This window comes from Miniopterus natalensis, chromosome 9 (genome assembly GCF_054644295.1).
Source record: "Miniopterus natalensis isolate mMinNat1 chromosome 9, mMinNat1.hap1, whole genome shotgun sequence".
Taxonomy (NCBI): Eukaryota; Metazoa; Chordata; class Mammalia; order Chiroptera; family Miniopteridae; genus Miniopterus; species Miniopterus natalensis.
This window is the reverse complement of record NC_142089.1, coordinates 33872245-33898979: the sequence shown is the minus strand read 5'-3', so window position 1 is coordinate 33898979 and position 26735 is coordinate 33872245. Positions and strand designations below refer to the sequence as shown.

Sequence of the window (26735 nt, the reverse complement as noted above, 5' to 3'; positions counted from 1 at the left end):
GTCCCTTAGCCCTGCCACTCTGGGTCTTACTGGTTCTTTGTATTAAATCCCCTCTGTTTTCAAATGTTTAGAGTTCTTTCCTAATTGGACCCTGACTGATTCATCGGCACATCCCCTCACCCAGCAGTTGAGAATGGTTGGATAAGTAGACAACTGTGTTTACTGCTCATACATAGGTTTTTTTATTTCTACTTTCTAAGACACTTTCATGGCACTTCCTATCAATCTCTATTTCCTTCTATGGCCAAAAATATATCTCCTTTTTTTTTTAAGCCCTATCTACTTTTCTTAGCTGGATTTCCAGCCCCAAGCCCCTTGTTCAAGCTGACCCACACTCAGGGCCAGCGTGGCATCCATGTCCCTGACAGATGGTGAAGACATTGGGTATGGAGTGAAGTCATCAAGCTTAGAACAGTTACAGAATCCAAAAATCAAGGCTGTTGGCCGGGACCCATAGCACAATGGCGAAGGATTCATTATCTTTCCACCCTTTGGGTCTGATATGTGACTTAAGCCAGAGCCAGGCCAGTTTACAGCTATTCCCGGGGCCCAGTACAATTTGCAGATAAAAAGAAGATGCACATCTGTGGCCAAAGCAGAAGATCTGAGGATTAGCTTGGCTGCTAAAATGCTCCCCTGCGCATGAGGCCAGCACAGGGCCGGATGGTCTCCTCAGTGCTGCGCAGAGTGTTATTTTATTTCCATGGCCTGGAGGCCAAATGAATACACTTGGAAGGGATCTGGGAATGACCAGAGGTTAAAGCTTCCGCTGCAGTAAAGAGGGTGGTGCAGTCCCCCTTTCTGCCCCTTCCAGCCCCTCACATCTCTCAGATCACCTTGGCCCTGCACGGGCTGGGCTGTCAATGAGGCTGGCTAGCTATTGAGAAGGAGCTGAGCATTAAAGTGAGAAAGGGAGAACAGTACAAGTAATGAAGCCTCACCTGGAAGGTAGCACATTTATTGAGGAAACATTTATTGCAGGCCTGGCACTGAGTTAAATATAGAAGATAAGGGTGAGTAAGAACCTCCATATTTTAATAGCTTCATACAACAAAGATGTATTTATATTACGACCTGATGACTATTGGACCGATCTCTTTACTAGCTCCCTTAGAAGCGGGGACTCAGGAACCCAGGCCCCTTCCGCTTTGTCGTTCTGTTATCTTAAGCACATGGCTTCTGAGGTTGCTGCACCAGGGGCGGGAACGCAGGACTAGGAGCAGCTGTCATTACCTCCGCCCACATCCCACCGGCCAGAACCCAGTCACACGGCCAAGTCTAACTGCAAGGGAGGTTGGGAAATAGGGTCTTCTCATATGCCCAAGAAAAGAAAAGGGACCTGGGATTTGGTGACTAGAAGCATTTTCTCTGTGCATCTCACCTCCCTTTAATAAAAAACCACCATACCCCCCAACATGTGAGGAGAGGTGGGAGTATCGCAGACACCTGAGTGTCCCACGGCCTTTCCTCCAGGCTCCTTGGCCCTGTGGAGTGGCTCATTAACCTCCTTCCCACAGGGGAGTGGTCTCCCTTTGATCTCAACAAGGTAAGCAGATCAGAAAACACCTTAACAACTCCCCTGAGCGCTTCATCCGTAACATAACTGGCGTTACTGGGGGAAGACACTTGCCTTACAAGAACCTAAAGGGAGCTACATCCAAGCACAGCACCTGGCGCAAAGTAGGTCCTCAGATTCTCAGGGACAGGCTGTTGAAGGGAAAGCAACTTGCCTTGGTCATGTTTGCTTAGCTTCCTTCCGGAAAGCTCTTACTAGATTGTGACATACCATTAAGATGATTACTTATATAAACACGGAATTGAGGTGTGAGCTTCCCTCAAGGCAAAAGATAAACAAGCTGGATTATAGTTTCCACAAACTGCTAAAAAGGAGGCAGACCCTTTCCTGAACCCACATAATTTTATCCTTAAATACGTCTATCCTTAAACAATTTATCTTTAAATAATTGTATACCTTGTAGAAATCATCCCATATTTTTGCTCCGTTGATCCATCCCTTCCTACCTTTCGTCTCCCTGTCCTCTGCGTGTCTATTGTCCTCACTCCTAACCCTCCTATTTCACTTGGCTTTGCACTTTCCACTTGCCAAGTCCTTCTGGGGACAGCAGGAAGAATGGACTGGGGTAGAGCAGAGTCTAAACGGAGAATCAGGCCTATACGCCGCATGGCCAGGGCATTTGCCTTGACCTTCCTGGGCCTCATTTCCTTCAGTTGCCAACTAGGGACAACATTTCTTATCTCACCACATTGTCACAAGGAATCGAAGAAGATATATGCAAACTGTGTAGCTCATGACACAATAGGCTCTCAATAAATTTAAGTTCCTTTCCTCTTTCCTTCTCTCCCTCTTGAAAGTAGCCAGGATGTAAATTATACATACATACATTACATGTTACACTGGAAATCCTCAGAAGTGATTAATGTAACCAATAATAATTTTAGTATTAATAATCGGTTACTCCAGCAGCACCATCCTAATTCTGACAATCAATCTACCCGCTCCGGCTTTGTCATCATATAATATGTAATGTTTAAAGTTTACCCTAGAAAGAGGTGAATGCATATGATTTCCCATTTTCAGATATATTTTTAAAATCCTTTCTTACATCAGAGTAATCTGCTATAAACCATTACTTATGGTGCAAAGCGTAAGCAATATGTTTGCCAAGAAATGAAAGACTGAGACATGAATGGAAACACTAAAAAGCTACAGGCAGCATCTGAGGCTGAAAGTAAGGTTTGGAAGCCTTGGGAATATGCTGGAAATACTGGCTGATGCCTACTTCTCAGCATGCCGAAAAATGGATGGGCCCTTCCTGGAGAGTGGGCCGTGTCACCCCCAAGACCAGGAGAAGCAGACTGAAGCTAGGGGCTTGAAGGACAGAAATGTCTAGGAGATTTTGAGCCTAATTTCGACCCAAGTATCTGCTAAAGTTTCTAACTGACTTCTTTCAAAATTGAGTTTGGGGGAAAAATATCCTTCAAAGAATCCTTCATGCTCTCAGATTCTGTGAGTTTACTCTTCTGCATTTCTCTAAGATTTAAATGGAAGCCACCAGAGGGGTTGTGAGCATTGGCTCTGGAGCCAGACTGCTGGTGTTGGCATGTCTGCAATTCCCCCTGCCAACCGTGTCACCCTGAATCCGTGACTTAACTTGTATGCACCTCAGTTTCCTCACCTGGAAAATGAAGATCAAAGTAAGGACTAAATAAGAGGATATTTGCAAGGTCCAGGGGCACTGTTCCCAGCAGGCAGTGGACACTCGGTTGGACATTTCTGTGTCCATGATTCTGTGCAGATCACAGAGGGTCATCCTGGCCTGAACCAGCAGGCCACCGAAGCACCTCGTGGATATATAGGATTCCATGCTTCTTTATCCAACCGAATGACTTGTTCCTAAGTATAACGAGATCTCCCTAAACTTAGGTCAAACCCCAAATTTCACATCCAGAACCCTCCCCACCATGTCCACGCTCTCCACCTGCCCCCTCTGTCTCCACCTTCCCTGGAAGCACGCATGAGTTCTCCTTGCATCCAGCCAGATGCAAGGACCTGCTACTCATGGGACCCGGGCTTGCAAGCCAGTGGGGATCATTACAAGGAAGTAAAACACTGCTACTTCATTTGCACACCCAAGTGTGGCATGTGCATTTTGTCTCGGACACAGGCACCGTTAATGGACAGAGAGGAAAAAAGGAGTGAGGGACTGAATGTTTGGTGCCTGCTTAGTGCTAAACACTAGAGACTTTCATATGGCACATGGATCCTTAAGCCAACACTGCCAGCCTTCCCATCTAGTATTACAGACGAGGAACATAGATCCCAGAAGGCGTTGTTGACATTCCCAAGGCCAACAGCTAGTGGAGAGACTGAGTTTCGCACCTAGAGGATCATAAGGTAATAACAGGGAGTCCTATAGTTTTCCAAGAGTCACCGTTCTTAAGCCTACTTTGCAAGACACCCCTAAGAGCTATCCAATAATCAGTGCCTCCTGCATCCTATGACCTACCATTGGAACTTGTCCGGAGCCAAACGGAAAAGCACAGAGCTCCCGTTCCTGCCTGGTCCCGGGAGGTGAGAGCCCGGCCCGCCTACTACAACCCCCTCCGTTTGTGGGTGGGGCGGAAGCCACCAGGGGGAGCCCTTGCATTAAGAGCAAAGGGAACTGGACAGTCCTTTCATCGGCTGGGGTGGGAGGAGGCTCTGCGCTCCCCTCAGAGCTTAGGCAGGTCATTCCTCACCATGCTGTTTACAAGTATGTACGAGACATCCTTGCCTTTGACTAGCGTGAGGACCCAAGTGTGAGGGAAAGTGACAGGCTGCCTTTGCCCTTTCCCTCCTGGAGCTGGGAGCATCGCGACAGCCCACCTGGCAGCCTGGATCAAATTGTGAGTCATGAAATCAGTGTAGGGGGCTGTGCTGGCCGTTGATTTTCTAAATTAAGTGGCACATCATCATGACTCAGAAAAGGAGAGAAAACATCAGTGTGATCACACACAAAGTAAGATGATTATTTTGAGAAATTTTTATTTTAGTGTGTGTGTGTGTGAACTGAGTCATGATGTAAAAGCTCTATCTTAGTGAGAGTCATTTATTATTAAACACACTGACCTAAGAAGCTTATTTAAAATCCAGATTCCCAGACTGTAGACCAGAAGAACTGACTGGTGCCGTAGCCTGTATTTCTAATAGATTCCCTTGCAGAGTCAGGTATGGGAACCACCGGTTAGAGGAAAGGGGCACACAGGTGGGCTTTCCTCACCTGCCCTCCACTCCCCTCCCCTGCACAGGGCAGAAGCTTTTCGCTTCATGTGCTTGGCCCTAACAAAGCCTGAAGTCACACCGGGGCAGCAGTTGGCGGGCAGTAGGCACAGCAGCACCGGCTACATGCTGTGCCGGCTCCCAATCCCCAGGGCAGGCGTGAGCTCTTAGAGAACTAGGAACTGAGGATTGGGTTTCCAGCACCAGCTCTGTCAGAAAAACAAACATAAAAGCCAAAGCAAAAGCACCTTAGAGTTTGCCAGACCTGGGTTCAAATTCTGATGCTTTTTATTTTTTACCAGTGTGACCATGGGCGGGTTATAGGATCTCCCTGAGCCTCCGTTTCCTCATCTTTTAGATGGGAACAATAGCCTTTCCAAGGGCTATGGTAAGATTTTAGTGTAATAATGTATCCCAGTGCTTAGATAGCGCCTGGCCAAAAACAGATGCTCCATTATAGAGCTAACTCTGGCCTCCACGAAATCGCCCTGAGGATTTAGGTACACTCTGTCCCCTTCGTAGCCATCCCTCTGGGCGGGGACAGGCCAAGGCTGTTACTGATGGAGATTACATTGTCCAGCTGAGTGTTATGTACTAACAAGAGCCCTGCCGCCCCCATTCCTCCTTGACTCCCCGCCTTGGAACAACGTGAACTCCCTTGCTGAGTGCCAGCTGGAGAACACTGGGGAGAGCCTCTCCCAGGGAAGGGCCGGGCTCAGCGGGACTTGGAGGGGTCTCCGGTCCCCCCCTGCAGGCGCCTGGTCCTGGGCAGCTTGGCGATGGAGGCTCCCGTGAGCCCCGCGGGCGGTGGGAACGCTCCAGCCCCGGGAGAGGGAGGAGCCGCCGCCCAGGTGGGGCAGGTGGGGCGCCTGGACTCAGGTGTGTCCGGGGCCGCGGGAAGTGACTGCTGGCTGCCCGGCGCTGGCATAACAAAGGGTTCCCTTGGCCTCAGGATCCAGTTCTGGGAAGCTGGGTTGGTCTCCCAGACGCTGCCACGGAGGAAAGCCATGGAAGGGGTAAGGCATGTGGGTTGGGTTGTTGCTTTCTCCGCGTCTGTCTGACCCCGTCTAGTTCCACCCTGCAGAGCGGCGGGGACAGGCTGCCAGTGCACCTCGCCCGCCTCCCGGAGCGGAGCAAACGCCTCCCGGTCGTGCAGCGCAGCTGACCCTGGCCTTGCTCCCGGGAGGTGGGACTGAAGCAGGGCGGTATGTGTCCTGTGCCCCCTGGGAGGGTAGGGGGTAAGGGGACAAGAGGAATGGGGGCATTAGGGGCTCCAGCTCTCACCCGGCTGGCTAGGCTCCGAGACTAGTTCCCCAGCCTGGTCTAAGAGCCTGTTGGCTCCTCTCGGTTTGTTTGCCCTTGTGGACTGTGTCCCCTCCTGGTGGTTAGTGGGCGCCCTGGGCCCAGGGCACGAGGCAGGGCTTGTGGCTTTCAGTGGACCCTTCTCCTTATTAGTTGTGTGGCCTGAGGCAAGAGAATTTATCCTGAGCCCCAGGGCTCCTCGCTGTTGAAGCAGGATTGTGGGCAGGCTACGTTCAAGGTCTTTTCATTATAACATTGATGAGATGCCCCAGGAACTTAGCTCCTGTTTATGTCAACGAGCCTACGGTGACATTTAAAGTTGCAGAACCTCGGAAGGGTGTTAGGTGAGGACTCAGCGCACTACTAGAGTAACTATGTGAGATTTTTCCAAAGTGCTCGTAAAAAGGGAGATGGCCCGTGGGAAAGTGCCCAGCACAAAGCCCGGGGGAAGGAAGTTCCTTCTCCTTGGATGGCAGCGTGCCATTTGCATAGTTGGAGAATTCTTTCACCTGACTGACCACATCTTGCTTTTTTCTTTCTCCAGTTTTCTACCTCTTCTGTTCCTCTCTTCAGAACATCAGTTTCTTTCGAAGAAGGATTCCTTCCATATCTTCTTTAGTATGCATTTGGAATTAAACCGTTTTCTGATGTGAGTCATGCGTCTTCCCTCTCAGAGGCTTGGCTTTAAATTAAGACAGAGGACCCATTTAAGTGTCGTCCCTCAGGAAAAGCTCCCCGGTGTCCCAGGGTAGGGGACACCTGTCTCCCTGTGGCAGATCACTCCAGTTCAACCAGCTGAGCTTTGGGAAAGAGTGAGCAAGGGCAAGCTGGTATTGCTTCCATCTCCCCTCCTCCAAATTCTCTTCCCACATCTTGCAGGTCAGCAACCTTTGCAGAGAATCTCCTTGATGGAAAAATGGGAGGCTGGATAGACTTAGCGCGGTTGTAGGAAGAAGACACGGACTTCTAGTTTGCCCTCTCTGATCTTCCGGGATCGGCACTGGCATCCCCTATTTCAGTTCATCTACGGGGCAACACAGAGAGGTCCGTTTGTCCTAACCTTTTTTTTTTTTTTTTTTATAGAGAAGGAAACCAGTGGTCAGAATGTTATCACTTGCTCGATATCACACAGCCTGTCAGTAGCGGGGCTGGAGCGGACCTTAGGTTTGTCAGTAGCAAATACTGAGTGTCAGTGATAATCTGGGCATCGCTAGCAGGAATTACAACAGGAAACCAGGTAGAGTGTTGGGCAATTTAGAGAACAATGTACAAAAGGGCATGTTAGCTAATAACATCTGAGATAAGCTAATGAGGTTTCGCAAATTTTTCTGCTCAGAGAAAGGGAAAAAAGACCAAAAGAGAAATATGGGTTATTTTTCATTTTGAAAGGAGGATTTTGTTTTATTTTTTTAACAGTCATCAAATATCCATTCAATATATATACGTATACCCATTAAATATATGTAAACACCTGCATTGTGTTTTCGGGTCCTGTTTCAGGTGCTCCAGATGCAGCAGTGAGCCAGTCAAAAATGCTGCCCTTATAACTAACATTCTAGTGGAGAAGACAAATAAGCATATACATGCATGTGGTCAGCCGGCAGTAAGTGCAATGTAAAAGCACAGAGCAGGAAGGGTTTAAGGATGGCGAGGCTGTGGGAGAGGCTGCTATTTTAAATGGGATCATTTCACGAAAGGCATGGCTGTGAGGGGACTTCAGAAGAGACACTTAAAGGAGGTGAGGGGGTTGATTATGTGGATCTCTTAGGGTAGAACTTTCAATGGAGAAATTAACAGCACATGTAAAGGCCCGAAGGCAGAAGCTTGTCTGGTGTGTTCAAGGAGCAATAAAATGGCCAGCACAGAGGAAGCAAAAGAGAGAGTGGTCAGAGGTAGTGGTCGGCTCTTGTAGGGCCCTGGAGACCACTGCAGGAACTTCAGGTTTCTCCCTGAGATGGAGAGCACCGGAGTGTGAAGAGTAGCACAGTGCAATGATCCAATTTACATTTTAAAAGGATCATCTGGCTATTGTTTTGAAAACAGATGAAATGGGAGAGAGATTAGAAGCTGGCTGACCAGATAGGAGGCTATGTAATCTAAACAACAGGGCACAGTGGCTCAGACCAGAGTCTTGGCAGTAAAAGTGGCAAGAAATGGTCAGATTCTGGTCAGAAAAGGTAGAGTAAACAGGATTTACTGATGGATGGGACGAAAATAACATGAAAGAAAGTGATTCCCGGGTGCAAAGCCTGGGCACCTGGAAGACGTGGCATTTGAGATGATTTAAGATGGAACAGCTTTACAAAGAGATCAGGAGTCAGTTTTATACACAGGGGCCATGTAGGCAGTTGTATATTTGGGTTTATAGTTCAAGGGAGAGGCCCAGGCAGGAGGTATGATTAAGAAAATAGATCATCATCTAGCATGATGTTGGGTGTGTCGTGGTGTTTAGTATGTGGATTTGAAACTTGCCTACACATTCTCTGACATTTCTCCCATCGAGAAGTAGAGTCTGTTTCTTTCCGTTGAATCTGGGTGGAATCATGACTGCTTTGGCCAATAGAGTATGACACATGTGACATTATATGTCTTTAGAGTCTGTGTCATTAAAAGCTATGCAGCTTCCGCCTCATTCATGAGAACACTCACTCTTGCGGTCCTCGGCCCCCATGTAAGAGGTCTGTACCCTAAGGCTTTTCTGTTGGAGAAACTCAGGTAGACTCTCTGTTGACATTTCCAGCTAAGCCTAGCCTCCTAGCATTCCTGCGAGGCTAGAAGCAGGACCTTCCAGACCAGCTTCAGTGACAGCCCTGAGAACAGGTGCCAAGCCCAGATGGGTTCATCCTGGTTGCACTGGGGGAACTGGCATCTGAGCTGAATGTCGGAGGAGGAGGGGGCAGGTAATAAAGCAGAGGGAACAGTGTGGACAAAGGAGCAGAGGTGAGCTGTATCACGGGGTGAGACTTCAGAGGACATTCCTGCGGTGAGAAGTTGATGCAGAAAATTTTTTAAAAAATTAATTTTAAAAAAAGAGCAGCCAGAATTAACCTCCCCCCCCCCCCCCCGGAAAAAATAGGGGTCAGATATTGAAAGACCCTGAGTGCAATTTGTATTTTATCTCACTAACCAAGGGAGCCACTGAGGGACTTTACCTCTAACATGGGGAGGTGAACTAATGTCCCCCAAGGTCTTGTCATGCTCTGACATTCTGGGCCTGTAGAAATTTCTCAAGGTCATATGCAACTTGTTTTTGCCAGAGCTGAGTCCAGAACCCAGCTCCTGGATACCTGTGAGACCACTTAGCAAGCCCTGAAGAACAATTTTAGAGGTTTTGTCCTGAATAATCTTGTTTTTAATGAAAAAGTCACAAGACAGGGTAACATGTAAAAAAAAAAAAAAAAAAAAAAAGATGGACCAGCCAGCTGGAAAGGATAGTACTGTAAAGATGGTCTCTTGTCCCTGAGCTTGCTCTTGGGAAAGTAGAGTGCCCTGGGGATTAAGATCAGATCATCAGGGGTGAGGCTTCTTGTGAGTTCCAAGAGAATTTCCGAGAAGGGGAAAAGGGAAGGTCATTTAATTACTCACAATTCTGAAAGACTGGCCACCTCCCTGGTGTCTTTGCAGAGAGACTGTGCTGCAGGGTCCTCATGGACTGTGTTGTTTAGTCCTTGATGGTGAAACATAAAGTGGCCTATACACCTGCAGGGCTGACGTCCAGCCAGCCAGTCCTACCCAGCAGCACTGGCCCCAGTGCTCACCCACTCTTAGCTTCCCATTGAGTGAGTGAAGCTCTCTCTCCTCCAAACTAGATGGTGTGCCCACCATCTCCACTGGAGCAATGGTTCTAACAGATGAATCTGGTCACATCACTCCCCTGCTGAACCCCCTTCGGTTGTTCCCCATTGCCTGTGGGGTAGAGCCCACAGCCCTTTCACCTGGCTGACAAGGCCAAGGTGCTTTGGTACCTGCCCTATGTGCTCCCACTGCAGCCTCCCGGCCCCACATCTCCTGTGTTACAGCCTGTTATTTCTGCAGGCACACTTTCCTCCAGAATGCTTAGTTTCACTTCATTTGAGACTCAGCTAAGATATTACTCCCTGAGAAGCCTTCCCTAGCCCCTTGGTCACAATGGGTCTTTCCTTGCCTTGCAAGACCCCAGCCCTTGGAACAGAACAAGGTCTGGACTGTGAGATCCCAGAGAAAAATGACTAGGTTTTGCTCACACAGGTGGGACAGACAGGTGCTTAAAGGCACAGACTGGAGCAGCCGGACTGGTGTCAATTTCTGGCTCTACCATTTGCTAGCTGTCCAGCTTTGAGCAAGTTACTTCATTTCTTTGCGCCCAGTTAATTTGTAAAGGGTGATTGTAATATTTACCTCTTAGCCATCAACTGAGTTTTATAGAAAGAGCTTAGAATAGCTCAGTGAGCTCAAAGGGCAGGCAATTCTACAAACTAAAATCACAATAAGTTATAGTAATAAAGGGACTGTTAATGGATTGAACTGCGTCTCCTCCCACGCAATCCATATGTTGAAGTCCTTGCTCCCAGTACCTCAGAAGGTGCCCTTATTTGGAGATTGTGTCTTTACAGGGGTAATCGAGTTAAAGTGAGGTCATTGGGGCAGGCCTAACCCAATATGACCAGTGACCTTGTAAAAGGGAGGAGTATGTCGTAGGGATACGCACAGAGGGGAGGCAATGTGAGGATGTAGGGAGAGCCCCTGTGGACCTGAAGACAGCCATCTGCAACTCAGGGAGACAGGCCAGGAACAGAGGCTCCCTCAGCCCTCAGAAGAACCAGCCCTGCCGACACCTTGATCTTGGACTTCCAGCCTCCACAACCGTGAGACTATAAATTTCTGTTGTTTAAGCCACAGAGTCAGGGGTACCTTGTTACAGCAGGCCTGCCAAGCTTGTACATGGACCTTATAAGCCAATTAACTAAGAGAATTAATGGGACTACTCAGAGCAGTGCCCTGCCCCCATCAGCCTGGGGGGTGTTTGTGCCATGTTGCTATTTTGACCTCTCCACAAATGATCGGCGTGTTTAGTTCTTCAGAGAATCTGAGAAGTGTTTATTACCACTTAGTGTGGGAAACATCAAAAGGGTGTAAATAATCTCAGGACCATAGTCAGTCGTCAGACCTCCCTGATCACTGACTCTTGGATTTGGTTTTTCCCTCACCTGTAAAAATATAAAATAGCAAACTCTCAGGATGATTTTTAAAGATTATTTCAAACCTTGTGTTAGGACATACCGAATACAAAGAAGTTACAAATAATATACTTCATGAATAATACGCAATTTTGGATCATAATACTGGAAAAATTTAAAGTTTTACTTGTTACTCTTCGATATTACTATTACTGATTTTATCTTCTGCCTTTTTGTGGCTAAGGCACAGTCAGGATCAAAACACAGGCGCCTCTCACTCCAGAATCCCCGTCTTAATGCTTGCTGTGGTTTCTCTTTATTATGATCATAGTGAGCAGTATATTGGACAGATGTTTTTTAAATGTTTCAAGTCAGAAGACCAGAATGTGAGTCTAGGTCTGTCATTCACTCGTTACGTGGCTTAGAACAAGTCAGTCATCATCTCTGAGATTCTGTTTTCTCATCTAAGTGTGTCTAATGATACCTATTTGATATTTTGTCTAGGAACTTAGATCAGGCCTGATTCTAAGCGCTTTATAGAGGGTGGGGCAAAAGTAGGTTTACACTTGTGAGTACAGGAAACACAGAGTTTATTCTTGTATTATTATTTATTTATTTATTATTGCATTATTATTATTATTATTATTATTATTATTATTATTATTAACCTACTTTTGCTCACCCCTGTATGTATTAACTCACAGTGGCAGCCGTAGGGTGGACACTGCCATCAGGCAGTTGGGTGCTCCCATTGAGAGACCCAGAGAGGCTGAATAACTTGCTGAAGGTCACACAGCCAGGAAGTGGTGGCCTTGAGATTCAAACCCAGAAGCTGAAGGTTTAAAGGACACAGTCTACATAAGGTCTCTCCCAGACACTCTAGAAGAGTGACATCAGCCAGTAAGCCCAGAGCCAGCTGTAAACAAAGAGGTGCCCACCACACCAGCACCATGAAACCCAAGGACACACCTTGCCTCAGAGTTTCTGCTTGGAAAAACAAAAGCAGCTTTGACCATATACACCCCCCAGGGAAAATGGCAGAGTCAAAACATTCTAACTGTCCCTCAGGTCTCTCTTTCAGAAGTGACATCTCTTCATAAGAATATGGATTCACATTGAAAAATGGCAATAAATCTCCCAGCAGAAAAACAGCATGTCAATTCCCTTCATCTACAAAGTTGTTTCAGAATATAGCTGCAGCTGTCTGAGTGCTTTCCAATGAGCACTAACATATCAATGGGTGAGGGTGTCCATCCTTACCTCGTGGGTGTAAATCTCTGTTATCTTTAGCAGCACTGAAGAGGTGTTGATTTAGCTTCACAAGACTGACTCAGGAAAGAACAGTCAACTTGTAGACTCGATGTTGGGCATGTTTGCTGTGCTCTACTCCAGCCCAGGAGCGCAGTGGAGCTGGGGCTATACGGGGTGGGAGGGGATTCCAGTTATTGCCTTTCCTTGCCGCCAGCACTAGGTGAGAGAGGACCCCACACCCCCGGAGGAAGCTGTGCAGTACAGGTTAGGACCATGGGCAAGGGTGCCGGAGGCTCAAGTTTAAGCTCCACCCCTTGGGACGTTAACTCCCTGATCCTCAGCTTTCCTATCTGAAAAGTTGGAATAATAATATCTTGGTTTAGATCTTATTAAAATGGTTCAAACATTTACATGAGATGTTTTGCTCTGGGTCAGTTCTCCCACCCAGACAGGTAGGGAAAGTGCTGTTTAGAGCGATCATGGCCATGGCAGTGAGTCCATGTGACTTTGGGTAAGTCTTCAGATTCTTCATCTGCAAAATGGTAGGTAGAACAGGAGGATCTTCAAACACCACTCTGACTCCTGATAGTCAGAGATTTTCTATTTAAACCTGACTTCAAAGGAGACTTTCTGGTTCATGGGGAGGAGGCTAAGATTAGTGATGGCTATTTTATTCATTGGTAAACCAACTGTGTTACTCCAAGTAGAATTTGAAACAACAACTCATAGCTTAATTGCCTCCCTGTTTCTTTATACTTTACTGGCTCATAGCTCAAAATGTAGTGTGATATTTAATACTGAGTATCTAATAGCTCCAAGTCAAGCATTTGGTTCAAATTCTGGCCCCATGCCTTTCAAGCCATGTGTCGAGATGGTGGCATCACTAAATAGTGGGTCCCTGAGGACTGCGAGAAGCAGAACCCATCCAACTCACGGCAGACATGTGGTGCATGCACACACCCATGCTAGAGAGAGAGAGAGAGAGAGAGATGGGGACCCCTTTAGGTTAAGCCACTGAGATTTAGAAGCTGCTAGGTTACCATAAAACCTCGCCTGTCCTGAGCACTATATACCCCGAAGTTTTCTTTCCACAGCATGCACCTTAGTTTCCTGTTGCTGCTGTAGCAAATCATCACAAACATGGTGGTTTTGCCCACCACAAATTCATCCTCTGGCAGCTCTAGATGTCAAAAGTCTAAATGGGTCTGCAGAGCTAGTTCCTTCTGGAGGCTCTAGGGAAGAGCCAGTTTCCTTGCCTCTTTCTGCTTCGAAGCCGCCTATATTCCTTGGCCCATGGCCCCTCCCTCAGACTTCAGAACCAGCAGCACAGCATTTCCCCTTCTCTCTGACCCCTGCTTCCCTCCTTACACCTTCCAAACTCTGACTTTTTCCCCTCTTTCTTATAAAGACCCTTCATTACTTTGCACCTGCCTGGATAATCCAGGATAATTTCCCCATCTCAAGATCTTAAACTCGATCACATTTCCAAAAATCCCCTTTTACCAGGTCAGGTCACTTGTTCACAGATTCTGAGGATTAGGGCATGGGCATCTTTTGGGGGGGGCGGTATTATTCAGCCTACCACAGTCCTAGCCTGTCCTGACCATTACTCACCACAACATTGTTTTGTTTTCAGAGCATGTGCACAAATTGTAAAAAGAAAAATTGTGTAAATGTCGATTTAAGTTCTCCCACTCTAGGAAGAGGAAGTGCCTATTTCTTATTTGCTGTTCTCTCTCCTGGTGGCTTAAATGGTTAAATAACAACAATGCTGACAATCACAACAATAGATAATATTTTGGGGGCGAGGCACACTATACTTCGCGCTTCCTGTGAATAATGCAATTTAATCTGCACAACAGCCTGGCAAAGATAAGGAACATTACTGTTCCTGTTTTCAAGTGGAGGAAATGAACCTCAGAGGGTTTCAGTAACGAGCTCCCAAGCCTACTCGACTACTACGTGATGAGTCCAGGGGTCGACCCAAACCTGTCTGAGCCCAGACATTTTTTTCATTTAACAGGTAAGGGGCCCAGGGCCCATCAAATAAAACACAAGTTAGATCTTCCTCAAATTGCTGAGTGTAATAAGAAAGATACACAAAAATAATACATTTGTAATATAATGTAGCAATTATAATGTAATCTGAATAATGACAGTATGTTCTGAGCAAGTAGAGAGGAAGAACATTTTAACTTGTCCTGGGTGAGTCAGACTTTCTGAAGGGAGGCAATTTCTGATTCTGGTTTTAAAAGATGGAACACATTTGCCAGGCACTGGGGCATGGGAGAAGGAAAAGCATCCCAGGTGTAGGAAACAGCATATGCAAAGAAACTGAGGCAGGAAATAGCATGGTGTGTTTGAGGGTTGTGGCAGGAGAGAAACATGGGGACATGTGTGCCTCTGCTGAGGGTGACATCCTCCACACAGCACTGGACAAGAACAAGGGTGAGAACAGGGTGTGTGGCCCGGGGTGGGGGTGGGGCCGGGGGACATGTGGCTGAGGGGAAGGATACAGCAGGCACTGAACGAAGTCCTCAGATTGCTTATGAGCCGGTGGGTATGTGGTTAGAGAATTCCCCCTCTACCCTCCCCAGCCCTCCTGAGGCTTATGCATCCATTCATTCATTTAGTGTGAATTTTTTGAATCCCCACCACGTGGTGGGTGCTGTGTTAGACACTGAAACTGCAAGCTAGTTGTTCCTTCTCTTTGGGATGCTCATTTCAAGGGTTAACTGCTCTTCCAACCTGTTAAATCCTTTTGTGTCAGATCAACATCGTTTATACATTTTTAAAGGTAATGTCTTGAATCTGTATTGCATTGTGGTCATTTTAAGATTTTTATTCTATTCAAATTATCCTCGTATTTCATTTTATTTGGTATTTGTAAGAACCTTGTAAGACAGACAGGGAAAATTCAACTATTTACATTTTAAGTATTAACCAAAAAAGAGTGGATTTTATACTTTCCATTGGTCAACAAGTATTTTAGCTAACTTCTTCAGGCCATCAATAAGTTCTGTAGGAAATAATTTCTATGTGGCCCTATAAGATTGTGGTTAACACATTTCATGTGTGCATGTTTGTTTGATCAATACGAATTTATTAACTGTTTGCTCTGTGAGCAGTATCAAGTTAGACTTGGGAATTTCTAACCCTTAGCACAAACTTTCAAAATGAGAAGTTATCCCAATCTACAGATAAACACACTGAGACTCCAGATCACCTCACTGCCGGTTTTCCTCTTTCTTCTCTCACAGCAGCGCAATTGTGTATGATTTTCCTTTTTGCCAGCATCATCCCAAATCAAAGCTCTCTTACTTCCTCTTGTCAATTAATGCAAAGAAAAATCTCAGTTAGCATTCAGCGAGGCCATGCATTGCAGAGAGCAGAGCCTGCGTCATTCTGCGCTTCCATTAATCTGGCTGTTTACCTCCAGCTAGTGTCACTGAGCCCATCCATTCAACACCCTCTCTATCTAGCTGCCTTTGTCATTTTTTTCCTTGCCAGGGCCCCCTTTAGTATTTTGCAGATTAAGATGACAGCGATAAGGGAAACTTCCAGGACAGAGTGCAAAATAGCTGTGTGGGCTGAGCCTCAGGAACGCAGAACTGAGGTCTGAGGAGTGGGTCCTGTGCTGCTATCCGGTGTTCTGAACTAGCTTTGATGGCCAGACTGGGTGCAGGGTGGGGAGTGGGGCAGGGCGGGCGGAAAGAGGGCAGTTTCCTGCGATGGTTTCACAATGTGAGGAGAACCAATGGGGTAGAGTGGGGCGAAGGCTGCAGGAAACCCCGTGGGCACTTCATGTCGGTGAATGCAGAAGGAGACGAGGCCAAAAGGGAAGAATTTTGATGATTGGAAACTTAAAATGCCACCCTATCAGAACAGATAACATTTTCCCACCTGAAACCATCAGCCAATGAATTCTGTACATATTTCCTAAACATGTGCTCTTTGTCACAGGCAATCATTTCATTATGGCAAAGGCACCATGATGATCAAAATCCTCATGAACATTGTCCCTCTTCTCCAACTCCTCCCCCTCCCCCTCCCTCCCCTCCCTCCCCTCCCTCCCCCCTCCCTCCCTCCCTCTTCCCTCCCCCTCCCCCTCCCTCCCCTCCCTCCCCTACCCCCTCTCTCCCCTCCCCTCCCTCCCCTTCCTCCTCTCCCCCTTCCCCTCCTCCTCTTCATCTCTTCATCCATATCACAGCTATCTTTATCAAAACTATTGTGGGCCTCCATTGTGCCAGGCGCCCAGCCAGTGTTGATGCCCATGGCAGTCCTATGATGTGAATAGTTGTGTCCCCATTTTACTGATCGGGAAACAGGGAACAGAGAATAGAAATACTAGCCTTGCCAGAATTCAGAGAGATAGGATAAAGCCCATGTTCTTAACCCTACTGCTTCACTTAAAGTAGCTCTTAACCTAGGGAGGAAGGGAAAGTGGAAAAGACACTAACAGTGTAGCGAACGCTGCAGAGAGAAGTGCAGGGTTCTGGGAGCACACAGCAATCGCCACCTCTCGCTGCAGACATGACGGAAGGTGTCCTCAGGGAGCTGCAGCTGAGCTGAGTTGAGCAAGACAGCTGTTTTTCAGAAAATAAGGGAAATGAGCAGAGGGTGAGCTGTTAGTTCATGGCTTCCACAGATAGTTACTGTCTTCTCTGCCCCAGGCACTAGGTCAGGAAACCCAAGGGTGAACCAAAAATAGAGGAATGAATGCCTCCAGTGCAGTGAATAAACTAGAGGACATAGACCAGAAGCTTTAGGAACAGTAAGTATTGCCCAGTTGGCATAGATCAGCAGCTGAGCATTGACCTAGGATCCAGGAGATGATGGTTCAATTCCCAGTCAGGGCACATGCCCGGGTTTTGAGCTCCATCCCCACTGGGGGGCGTGCAGGAGGCAGCCGATCAATGACTCTCTCACCGTTGATGTTTCTCTCTCTCTCTCTCTCTCCCTTCCTCTCACTCTGAAATAAAAATAAAAGAAGAAGAAGAGTAAGTAAGTAGAGGGGGCTCTGAGAGGAAAATAAAATGTTAGTATACACCTGTATTGTATTTTACAATGCAGTTTCACATGCCTGGGACATAGCAGGTACTGGGCTCGTTGAGTGAATGACTGAATGAATGGCCTCTGTTGTCCTTGAAAACAGCCCATCTGCTTAGAGTTTCCATGAGGCCAGAGAACACTTGCTCACCACTATCACCACTTATATCTGCAGTGGCACCACCGAGTTGTCCAACCAGGGTACATAGTACTGCACTTGAATGGTCCGTGTGATCCCCATGTGACTAGCGTCCCTGCAGGTAGGAAGGCTAGACAGAGGTTACTGTTCACCATTATTTACGAAATGAGATTAACTCTCGGCTGTAAATCAGTGTATCTATTTCACAGGTAGGGAAGGGATGCAAAGCGGCCGCCTCAACACACACATTCAGTGAGTGGAAGAGTCCAATGTGAGACCCAGGCCTCTCCTCGCCGATGATTTCTTACTACAGCACACAGTTTCTCTGTAAATCCATCCGTTTACAGTTGCCTCCAAGGCCCAAGGATGCTTCTTTCCTAGGAAACAGCTGGACTGAAAAATGTGTGGTTGGCCTCACTCAGCTGGCACGCTCCCAAGGCGAAGGCAATCAGGAGCTGCTGCTGGGAGTCCCTGTCCGGGACTGACGTGCAGCTAATTGCTGCTGTAAACCTCTTTCACAAGAGGCTCTGGCTTCGCGAGTTGTTTGGGTAGAGAAGATCCTGAGGTTTCGCAAGTGGATTAGCAGAATACACACTCAGAAGGCACAAAGACTGCCGAGTGTCAATCTTGGCTGGAGAAATTTTATCCCAGATAAAGGGCATTGCAAACATTCTTTAGTTGCATTTATTGGCTGTTTAGAGGCAAAAATTGAGGCTGTGTGTAGTGTGTCAGAAAGAGCTGGGGGAATGAGGTCTGAAGGTCTAGGTAAGTAGCATGGCCACCAGCTTCAGCTTCTTCATCTGTGAAACGTGGTTCATCACTCCTCCTAGCTCTGTGGAAGACTAAACAAGAGAATGCATGAAAGGGTCCGACCCAGTGTGGTACAGTGGAAAGAACTTGAGTTTTGGAATGAGATTTGATTTTTAAATCAAAACTTAACTCTGAATTATGATGCAAACTTTGACAACACTAATAATAATAACAATAATGATAATAGCTAGCATTTATAGAAAATAGGTACCAGGCACTGTGCTGTACACTTCCTGTGGGCTAAGTTAATAGGCGCCACTAGAGCAAATACTGTCATTGTTGCTGTTTTACTGAGGACAACTGAGGTGTTGAAGGTAAAGTTCAAAAAACTAGCTGCAGGGGCGGGGGCGAGGGCCAGGATTCCAACACAGATCATCTGACTCCAACATCCACAATATGGTTTTGAATCTCTTAGTTCAACTGCTCTCTCTCCAAGCCTCAGTTTTCTTACCTGTAAAATGGGGTTGGTGATATTTGCTGTCAGGAGCATCTGAGGTTGTTTCTGAAAAGCACGAGTTGCAGTGCTGCAGGCTCCATGAGCGGTGCAGTGCGGTGGTGGTGCCACGGTGGTCCTAGAGGCGGAGAGGATGATGATGATGGTGGTGATGGTTGGCACTCCGGATCTTAAAGATGACTTCCATTGCTATTGTTGGAGAAAGAAGGTCCCAAACAGACAGAAAGCCAGACAGAAGCTGCTTTCTCTTCTTTCAAAAACACAACAAAATCACCTAACACCTGTAAAATCTGTCTCCGTTGCATTTAGAATGGTGTCTTTGATTTCTCTGACTGAGTCTCCATGCAGCTGGGACTCTCATATAAAAAACAAATCTAAGAAATTGAAATGGCCACATTGGCCACAGCGTTTACATCATACAGTGTAGGGTGAAAGCAATAAAGTGGCTCAAAGAAGTTATTCAGGCCTTCTATTTTCAGTCTTTAGTAAATTGCACTTTACATAAAACTGTCATAAACCCAAAGGACACTGAGCGACTGTTCTGCCTGGGGTGCGAGAGGGCAGCAAGGAGAGCAGGAAGCCCTTCTGAGTAAGGACACTGTGTTGGAATTTTCCAGCGTGCTGGCAGCCAGTTTCTAGCGAGCTTTCCCTCTTCTTGCCCCAAGTCTTGGTGCCAAACGAGCACGGGAAACATAGTCAGGGAGGCCAGTCCAGGGTATTCTGAGGACTAGGCCATGTGCAGAGATCATAAATCCTTGCTGCAGGCCCTTAGCCCCAGACTGTTCACTGAGTCAGACTTGAGCCCCTTTGCTGGGACCTGCAGTTTGAACTTGACCTTTGAGAAGCTATGGCCTGATTTTTCCTCTGAGGCCCTCACCCTCATCATAAAATGCCGTTAACAAATAACATTTTAGTATCTTTAAAAAAAAAACAAAAAACATTGATTCCAGAGAGAGGAAGGGAGAGGGAGAGAGAGCAAGATAGAAACATCAATGGTGAGGAAGTCATTGATCGGCTGCCTCCTGCACACCCCCTCCAGGGGATGGAGCCCGAAACCTGGGCATGTGCCCTGACCGGGAATTGAACAACGATCTCCTGGATCATAACCAATGCTCAACCTCTGAGCCATGCCAACCGGGCAACAGTTTAGTATCTTGAAGCAACCTTGAACCCACTGTAGCATGGATGTTGTTTTTTTGGACTTTTGTTTTCCGATTCCCTAAAAGACATCATAAACTTCATTTGTTTGGCATGAATAGCTATCTGCCTTTGTTTTTTCACTGTGCCTGAGGGTTTCTGTGCAGGCTAGTGCCTTGAAAGAGGGGACAGAGGTTGCAATGCACCATCTCCCTGCATAGTCCGGGAAGGTATTTTGAACTATAAAAATGCAAATGTATGTTGATAAGTTTGACTTCAGTGGCTTGCAGGGCCTTTCATGCTGCAGCCTGGGCCCCCCTTTCTCACCCCTCCCCATCTCCCATTTCAGCCACAATCCCCTCTTTGCAAACCCACAAATACCACCTCTCTCAGGCCTCAGGTCTTACAAATGTCCCCTCTAAGTATAATGCCCCCACCTGGTTGCTGGTCAAGCTCCTGCTTGTTCTTCATGCCCGGCTTTCCGCAGGAAGGTCTCTGCACTCCCCAGACCCAGCCGGTCGTTCCCACGGCCTGCCCTGGTGCCCCATCACAGGGCAGCAGTGACCGTGGGGTGCTGTGTCCTTACCCATCTTTTCCCTAAGACTGGGCCCCATGAGGATAAGCCCTGAGTCTGTTTATTCACTGGCGTTCATCACAGCGGGCATGCAACAAATAATTGTTGATGAATTTGGGAAAAGACAAATGAAGATCTGTGATTAGAGAAAAGGCATGCAATAGAATAGGATTCGTTTGAAAACATCGCAGGCTTTGGTGTCAGGGCTGGGTTCTGAGCCCGGATCAGACACTCATTAGCTACATGACATGAGCAAGCTTCAGAAAACTCTGATCCTTGGTTCTGTCCCCATCTTCAAGGGCACAGCTCAGAAGCCCATTGTGAGGGTTAGAGTAACGGAAACACAGTATACGAGTGCACAGTGCCTGGAGACATAGGAACATATGGAGATGGAAGATGATAAGAATTCAATGCGCCTTTCATATTTTTTTTGTCTGGAATTACTCCCAATTTTTTCTCAGTTCCTTCCATCTGTATATACATCCAAATGCTTTCTAATCAGCTCATTTTAATTCAAAAGAACACATAGGGTCGATCTATGCTCTGTGTGCCTAGGTATAGTGACAAAACTGTGAGTAAAAAACTAATACAGTCTCATCCGTGCCCCTGAGGACCTCACAGTGTGAATGGGGTGTGGGTTAAATAGACACATAGATAATTTTAATAAAATTAAATAAATGGAAACAGAGAGGTAAGCAAAAGATGCTATAAAGCACAGAGCAGGTACTCTTAGCCCAACCTAGCCTTAGAAGAGCTTCTGGGAGAGACTGATAACTCAGCGAAGTCTCTAAAGATTGATTAGGTTTAGCCAGGTGAATAAGAATTGAAAAGGCATTCCAGGCAGAGGGAACAGCAGGAACAAACACTCAGAGGCAAGGTCAGTTTCACCAGAGGGGAGAGTTAGAGGCAGGAAGTGGTGGGAAATGAAGCTGGAGTTGGGGGCAGGAAGGGATGAGAGGGCCTTATGTGTATGGCTAAGGAATGAATAATTTATCATCAGGGTAATAGGGAACCATCAAAGGGTTTAACAGAGGACCTTCAGGTGGCTGATGCAGCATAGGCTATGGCGGGGTACCCGAAATGAAGCCATCCCTTAGGGGAACCCCAGGAGTTCTGTACCAACACAACATGAAAAGATGTAATGTTGGTTTGGGATCAGGTCAAGGAGGCAAAGGAGTTGATACCTTAATTGATAGTTATGAAACATGGCCAGTTTTTCAAAATGGAATGGCATACCCAGAATTATATTTTAGAGCTGCCAGATCACTGAAGAAATGTTTGAGTGAGGCCAGGTTGCCAGTTAGAAAGTGATTGAATGATGGCCCGGCCGGGCGTGGCTCAGTGGTTGAGCGTCGACCTAGGATCCAGGCGATCGGGATTCGATTCCCGGTCGGGGCATATGCCCTGGTTGTGGGCTCAATCAATGACTCTCCCATCATTGATGTCTCTCTCTCTCTCTCTCCTTTCCTCTCTCTGAAATCAATAAAGATATATTTAAAAAAAAGAAAAAAAAGAAAGTGATTGAATGAAATCTGAGTAGAAGATGCCCAGCTGGACAGGAAATAACTATAGTAACAGCTACCATTTGTTATGCTCAGAGTTAGGGTAATTGATGTTTTTTATTATTATTATTATTCTTTAAACCTTGAGAGAGCCCTGGGAAATGGATAGGCCCGAGCCTGTGCCCCCTTACCCACAGTGCCGAATTGCAGGAAGCTCAGAAAACTGCTCATTTTTCATAACAGTTTTGGTTTCAAAGCCTACTTAAAATAAGACATTTTTTGGTCTTTCTCCTACATTAGATGAACATTAATACGTTTCACTACTGAAATAATGTCATGTTTGATCACACCATGCTGCCTCAGACCACATATGTGGAATTTGCAATCTATTACCTTTCTAAAACTGGAAACTTTCTGAATCCCAAAGCACACCTAGCCCAAGGGCTTTGTATAGGGATTGCACCTAATTAGTGCTATTTTGTAAATGCTGGAACTCAATCTTAGAGAACCCAAGCAGTTTTCTAAAGCAAGAGGAAGAACTGAAGCCTGAGCGTGACGGGGAAGCGTGGATGGACGGATTGTAGAGGGATGGCGAACACACGAGTCTGCATGTGGGGCAGACGCTGGGAAGACGGCACCAAAGTACTTAGGGATGCTTGGGGGACGGTTCCAGTGGCTCTGTAACTGAAGGTGGATGGGCAGAAAGGCCCTCGGGAAGAAGAGAGTGTAGGCAGCTATAGACAGGATTGCGGCCAAGTGATAGGGTATGGAATCCACCGAAAGGCTCTGCACCAAAGTATCCTCTTACTCCTAGCCCTTTAAAGGCCACTAAAGTTCCTCCTCCTTCCAGTGGAGGCTTTGGAGGCCTCAATGAGAATGACTTTCTTTCTCCCACATCGTGTGCCCTACACTTCAGTCTGCTCAGCTGAAAATACAGTGGACCTCCCTGCCCCGACGCGCTTGCCTGCGCTGCTCCTTTAGCCTCAAGGGGCTTCATAGCCCCTGCCTCTCTCTAGTGAAACCCACATATTCTTCAGCCTCACCTCCCATGGGAAGGGTTGGTGACTGGGCCAAGGCAGACCGTTCTTCACCCCGCTGTCTTCACTGATCCCACACACAGGCTACGGTCAGGTACAGTAATTGTTTGCAGAAGTGCCCTTACTAAACATGGGTCAGACGTTTGTATTGCTCTGTGCAGCTGGCCCAGATGTCAGCGGAAGATAAAGCGATATACAGGCAGTCTTTACACTAGAAAAAGATTGAGTTTACTGGGAGGGACAGATCAGTAAACAGTTACAAGTTACACCATCCTGAGCTCTGAGACAGAAGTAAGCAGAGGGAGGCGCTGGCCCCAGAACTGGAAGCAGCCAGGAGGTTGGGGGCTACAGCGCCTTGAAAGAGTCCGGGTTACCTAGCACGTCACTCTCCTGCTCACGGCCTGTCCAGGCTTCCCAACGACTACTGAACAAAATCACAGTTCCTCGACTGGGACTCTGCATCCTGCATGCTCCTGCTCTAATAGATAATTCCAGCTTTTACGTGCTGCAAAGTGGGAGCTACCGTGGGTGCAGCCCAGGGACAAATAAAGAAGAGGAAAGCTTGACCGTGGTTGGAATCCTAGGCACATGTGCCTTTATCTGGGCACCAATACATATGAAGCGGGAGAGACCAGGAGAGTTAAATATTCCAGAGAGTGATTATGGCGATCGTCCGTGGGATCTAACCTGGGTGTGTGGAGAAGCGGAGAGAGCAAGGGATAGTAGACAAGAAGTGGTGAGGCCCGGGGGTTAATTTGATGAGGCCAAAGATTTGCAGTTGAGGCAACAGAATAGGAACATGAAGTGGGTGAGAGAGGAGGTGGTGATCCAAGGGCGGGATCTTTGAGATTGATATGCTGGAGAAGGTCCAGTTACTGGTAATGGCAAAGTCAGATTTTTCAACGTAAGAAACATTCAAACCTCTATTATACAGAATTTTTGTGAGATCATTTGCTCCAAACTGTCGACAATTGCCAGGAAGCAAAATCTCAATGGATTGAGATAACGCTCCAGAGAATGGCAGTTTTGTACCTTATTTTATATATTACAATCAAAAGAGAAGGCACTAGTGGGTTACATGAAATCCATTGGTGATAGATCAGGGAGGCAGGAGAAAGCAAATCCGGGAAACCTCTGGGATTGGATGAAAAGTTAAATGACCAGCACATACTTCTTTTAGGTAGGTGGGTGCAGGATAGTTAACAGTCAACAATCAACATGATAACAATAACAATGAGAGGATTTGTGGCTCCGCCCTGGTGCATTTTTCGTGTCCTGAGGGGTCTGGAAAAAGGGGAGTCACCCTGACATTCCAAAGGTATGTTAAACTAGCTGCAAAAGACAATAGACTGGCTTAGTTAAGGTAAAGATTGATTTTTGTCCGGGAAGATTCTAGCCTAGGACATCACTACCCGCCCTAAGCTGCTTTTAGTTAAAAAGTTTTTATTTCAGACCATCCCTTGTGGTTACTTTAGGCCTCTGAATTAGTCTGCAAGGCCGCCAGGCAGGCCTTCCCTGAGCTAGTCAGGCTAGCAGGTGGCCCACCCTTTGCATCCACAAGGTGTATCCATGGACATTGTGGCTGAGGTAGGGTGGACGACAAGGTCATCAGATATGAAACCAGGGTGTCAGAAGCCTTATCTAGATGGATTCTAAAATGCTCATTGTCAGGGGAGTGGGAGTGCTAAAATCCTCAATCAATAAAGAGGTGTGACCAGGAATGTTGTAGATGACTCAGGAGGGAAGTAGGTTTGGTTTGGATACTGTTGGTAGGAGCTGGTGTTTCCGAGGAAGGAGAAATGATGCGGACGTGACAATGAGGAGCCAAGAGGACATTTTACCCACCTGCTAGCCCTGGAGTGACGTGTGTGCAAGGAAGAGCCACACCTGGGCAGACATCTGGGGAAGCTGTGTCTTCGCAGAGATACCAGTTTGAGTCAGAGCAAGGTGAGGGCATGCTCATAGAGGAGATGGAGGACGAGGAATTTTGCTGACCACTATGAGTTCCAGATTGCTCTGGAAGGTCTGGGGAGGGGAGGGGAGGGGAGGGGAGGGGAGGGGAGGGGAGGGGAGGGGAGGGGAGGGGAGGGTAAGAAATGGGGTTCAATTGGGATATGAGAGAAATGTGTGGGAGATAAGGACCTGTGTTAGTGGGCTAGCTTGGCTTTCTGATGATGACCAAGATGAACAGGCATAGAAAACATGCTGGTCCGTTGTTTTAGGGAATGGGCGCTGAGGCCCACTAAGGACTGGGGGCTGAGGCAGCTTTAATCCATGGTACGGGGGTGTTGTAAGGGAGGCATGGTGGTCTTATTAGGGCCCTGCGGGACTGTGGGCGGCCTTGAAATCAGCAGTGGGCAGTGTCATGGCTGCGGGAGGAGGGGTTTCACTGGTAGCATGCTGAGCTTTAGACACCTCCCTTTTAGTATGCTGTATATGGGGATACAACATATTTAGTACACTGCATGTGAAGAGCAGTCTTAGCAAGAGCACTGACCAGGGGCCAGACACTTACCAGGCAATAGTCCCACGTGATGGGCATTCTTAGCCCCATTTTACAGCTGCAGAGAGATTCAGTAGCTTGCTCAAGGTCTCACCTGTCGCAGAACTGGGATTCCTGCCCATACGTAGCATGACGGATGGGAAACAGTCTTGATTTGACCTGATGGGAAATGGGTTGTGCAGTTATTGCTTCTCACACCTTAATGATGTAAGCTTTTAACCTTTCTATCCGGTGTCTGTCCAGAGGACAGGTGGGAGGATTTCAAATGGCACTTCTGTGCTCTGTTGTTCCTACCCCTTCCCGGGGGCTTCAGAATTAATCACTGGTACCAGGAACACAACTGCGTGGCCATTACTGTGGCCCTTGGAGTAGTGAAGGCTGGATCGAAGCCCTTTTATTGCTAAAGGATGACTCACGCTATTTTTAATGGCCTTTTCTTTCTTTCCGTCTCAGGTAGGATTTGACAGCTATTACTGCCTCTCTTCCTGGGCTTGTAATTCCTTGGCTCCTGCTGCCTTCCCTGTGCTTTGGCTTTTGAGCTGGCATTTTTTTAGGGCTCCTGCAATCACATACCAGGAGGTGAATGTTGAGCGTGTGATAAACCATTGCCATTTATGTTGCCATTGTTTCTCCCTCGCAGAAGGCAACGTGCAGCAATTTTCAGAAAATAAAAAATGAGTTGATTTTTCTTTTTAAATCAAGAAATCTGCATCAAAATACTGTCTTCTCCTTTTGCAACTTATGTAGATTTTTATGACAACTTTCACCTCCTGAGTCATTATTAATTTATCGAGCACTTGCAGTCCTTGCTCCCTGCAGCTCGCAGTGTGGTGTGATGTGTGCTATGATAGGTGCCAGCCCAGGTAGTCGTGACACAGCAGAGGGTCACCAAGCCACCTGCCACATCTGACTAAAGTCCAGAGAGAGGAGCAGCTATCTGCACTGTACATCATAAACCAGAAATCAGGACATGTGATTTGACACAGAATTTATGCCCATTTGCAGATCCATTTCGAAAGGGTATAACACTAAATTGTATTT

At 47.0% G+C, this 26735-nt stretch overlaps 1 protein-coding gene across 1 annotated transcript in view; it reads left to right on the top strand.

Moving 5' to 3' along the window:
* Window positions 1-5559: 5559 nt before the first annotated feature.
* FYB2 (FYN binding protein 2) overlaps window positions 5560-26735 on the top strand; it is a 75862-nt gene continuing 54686 nt past the window's right edge. The window contains exon 1 of the mRNA XM_087820006.1: window positions 5560-5796. Within this exon, the coding sequence (XP_087676132.1) occupies window positions 5560-5796 (237 nt within the window). The remainder of the gene's footprint in view (window positions 5797-26735) is intronic.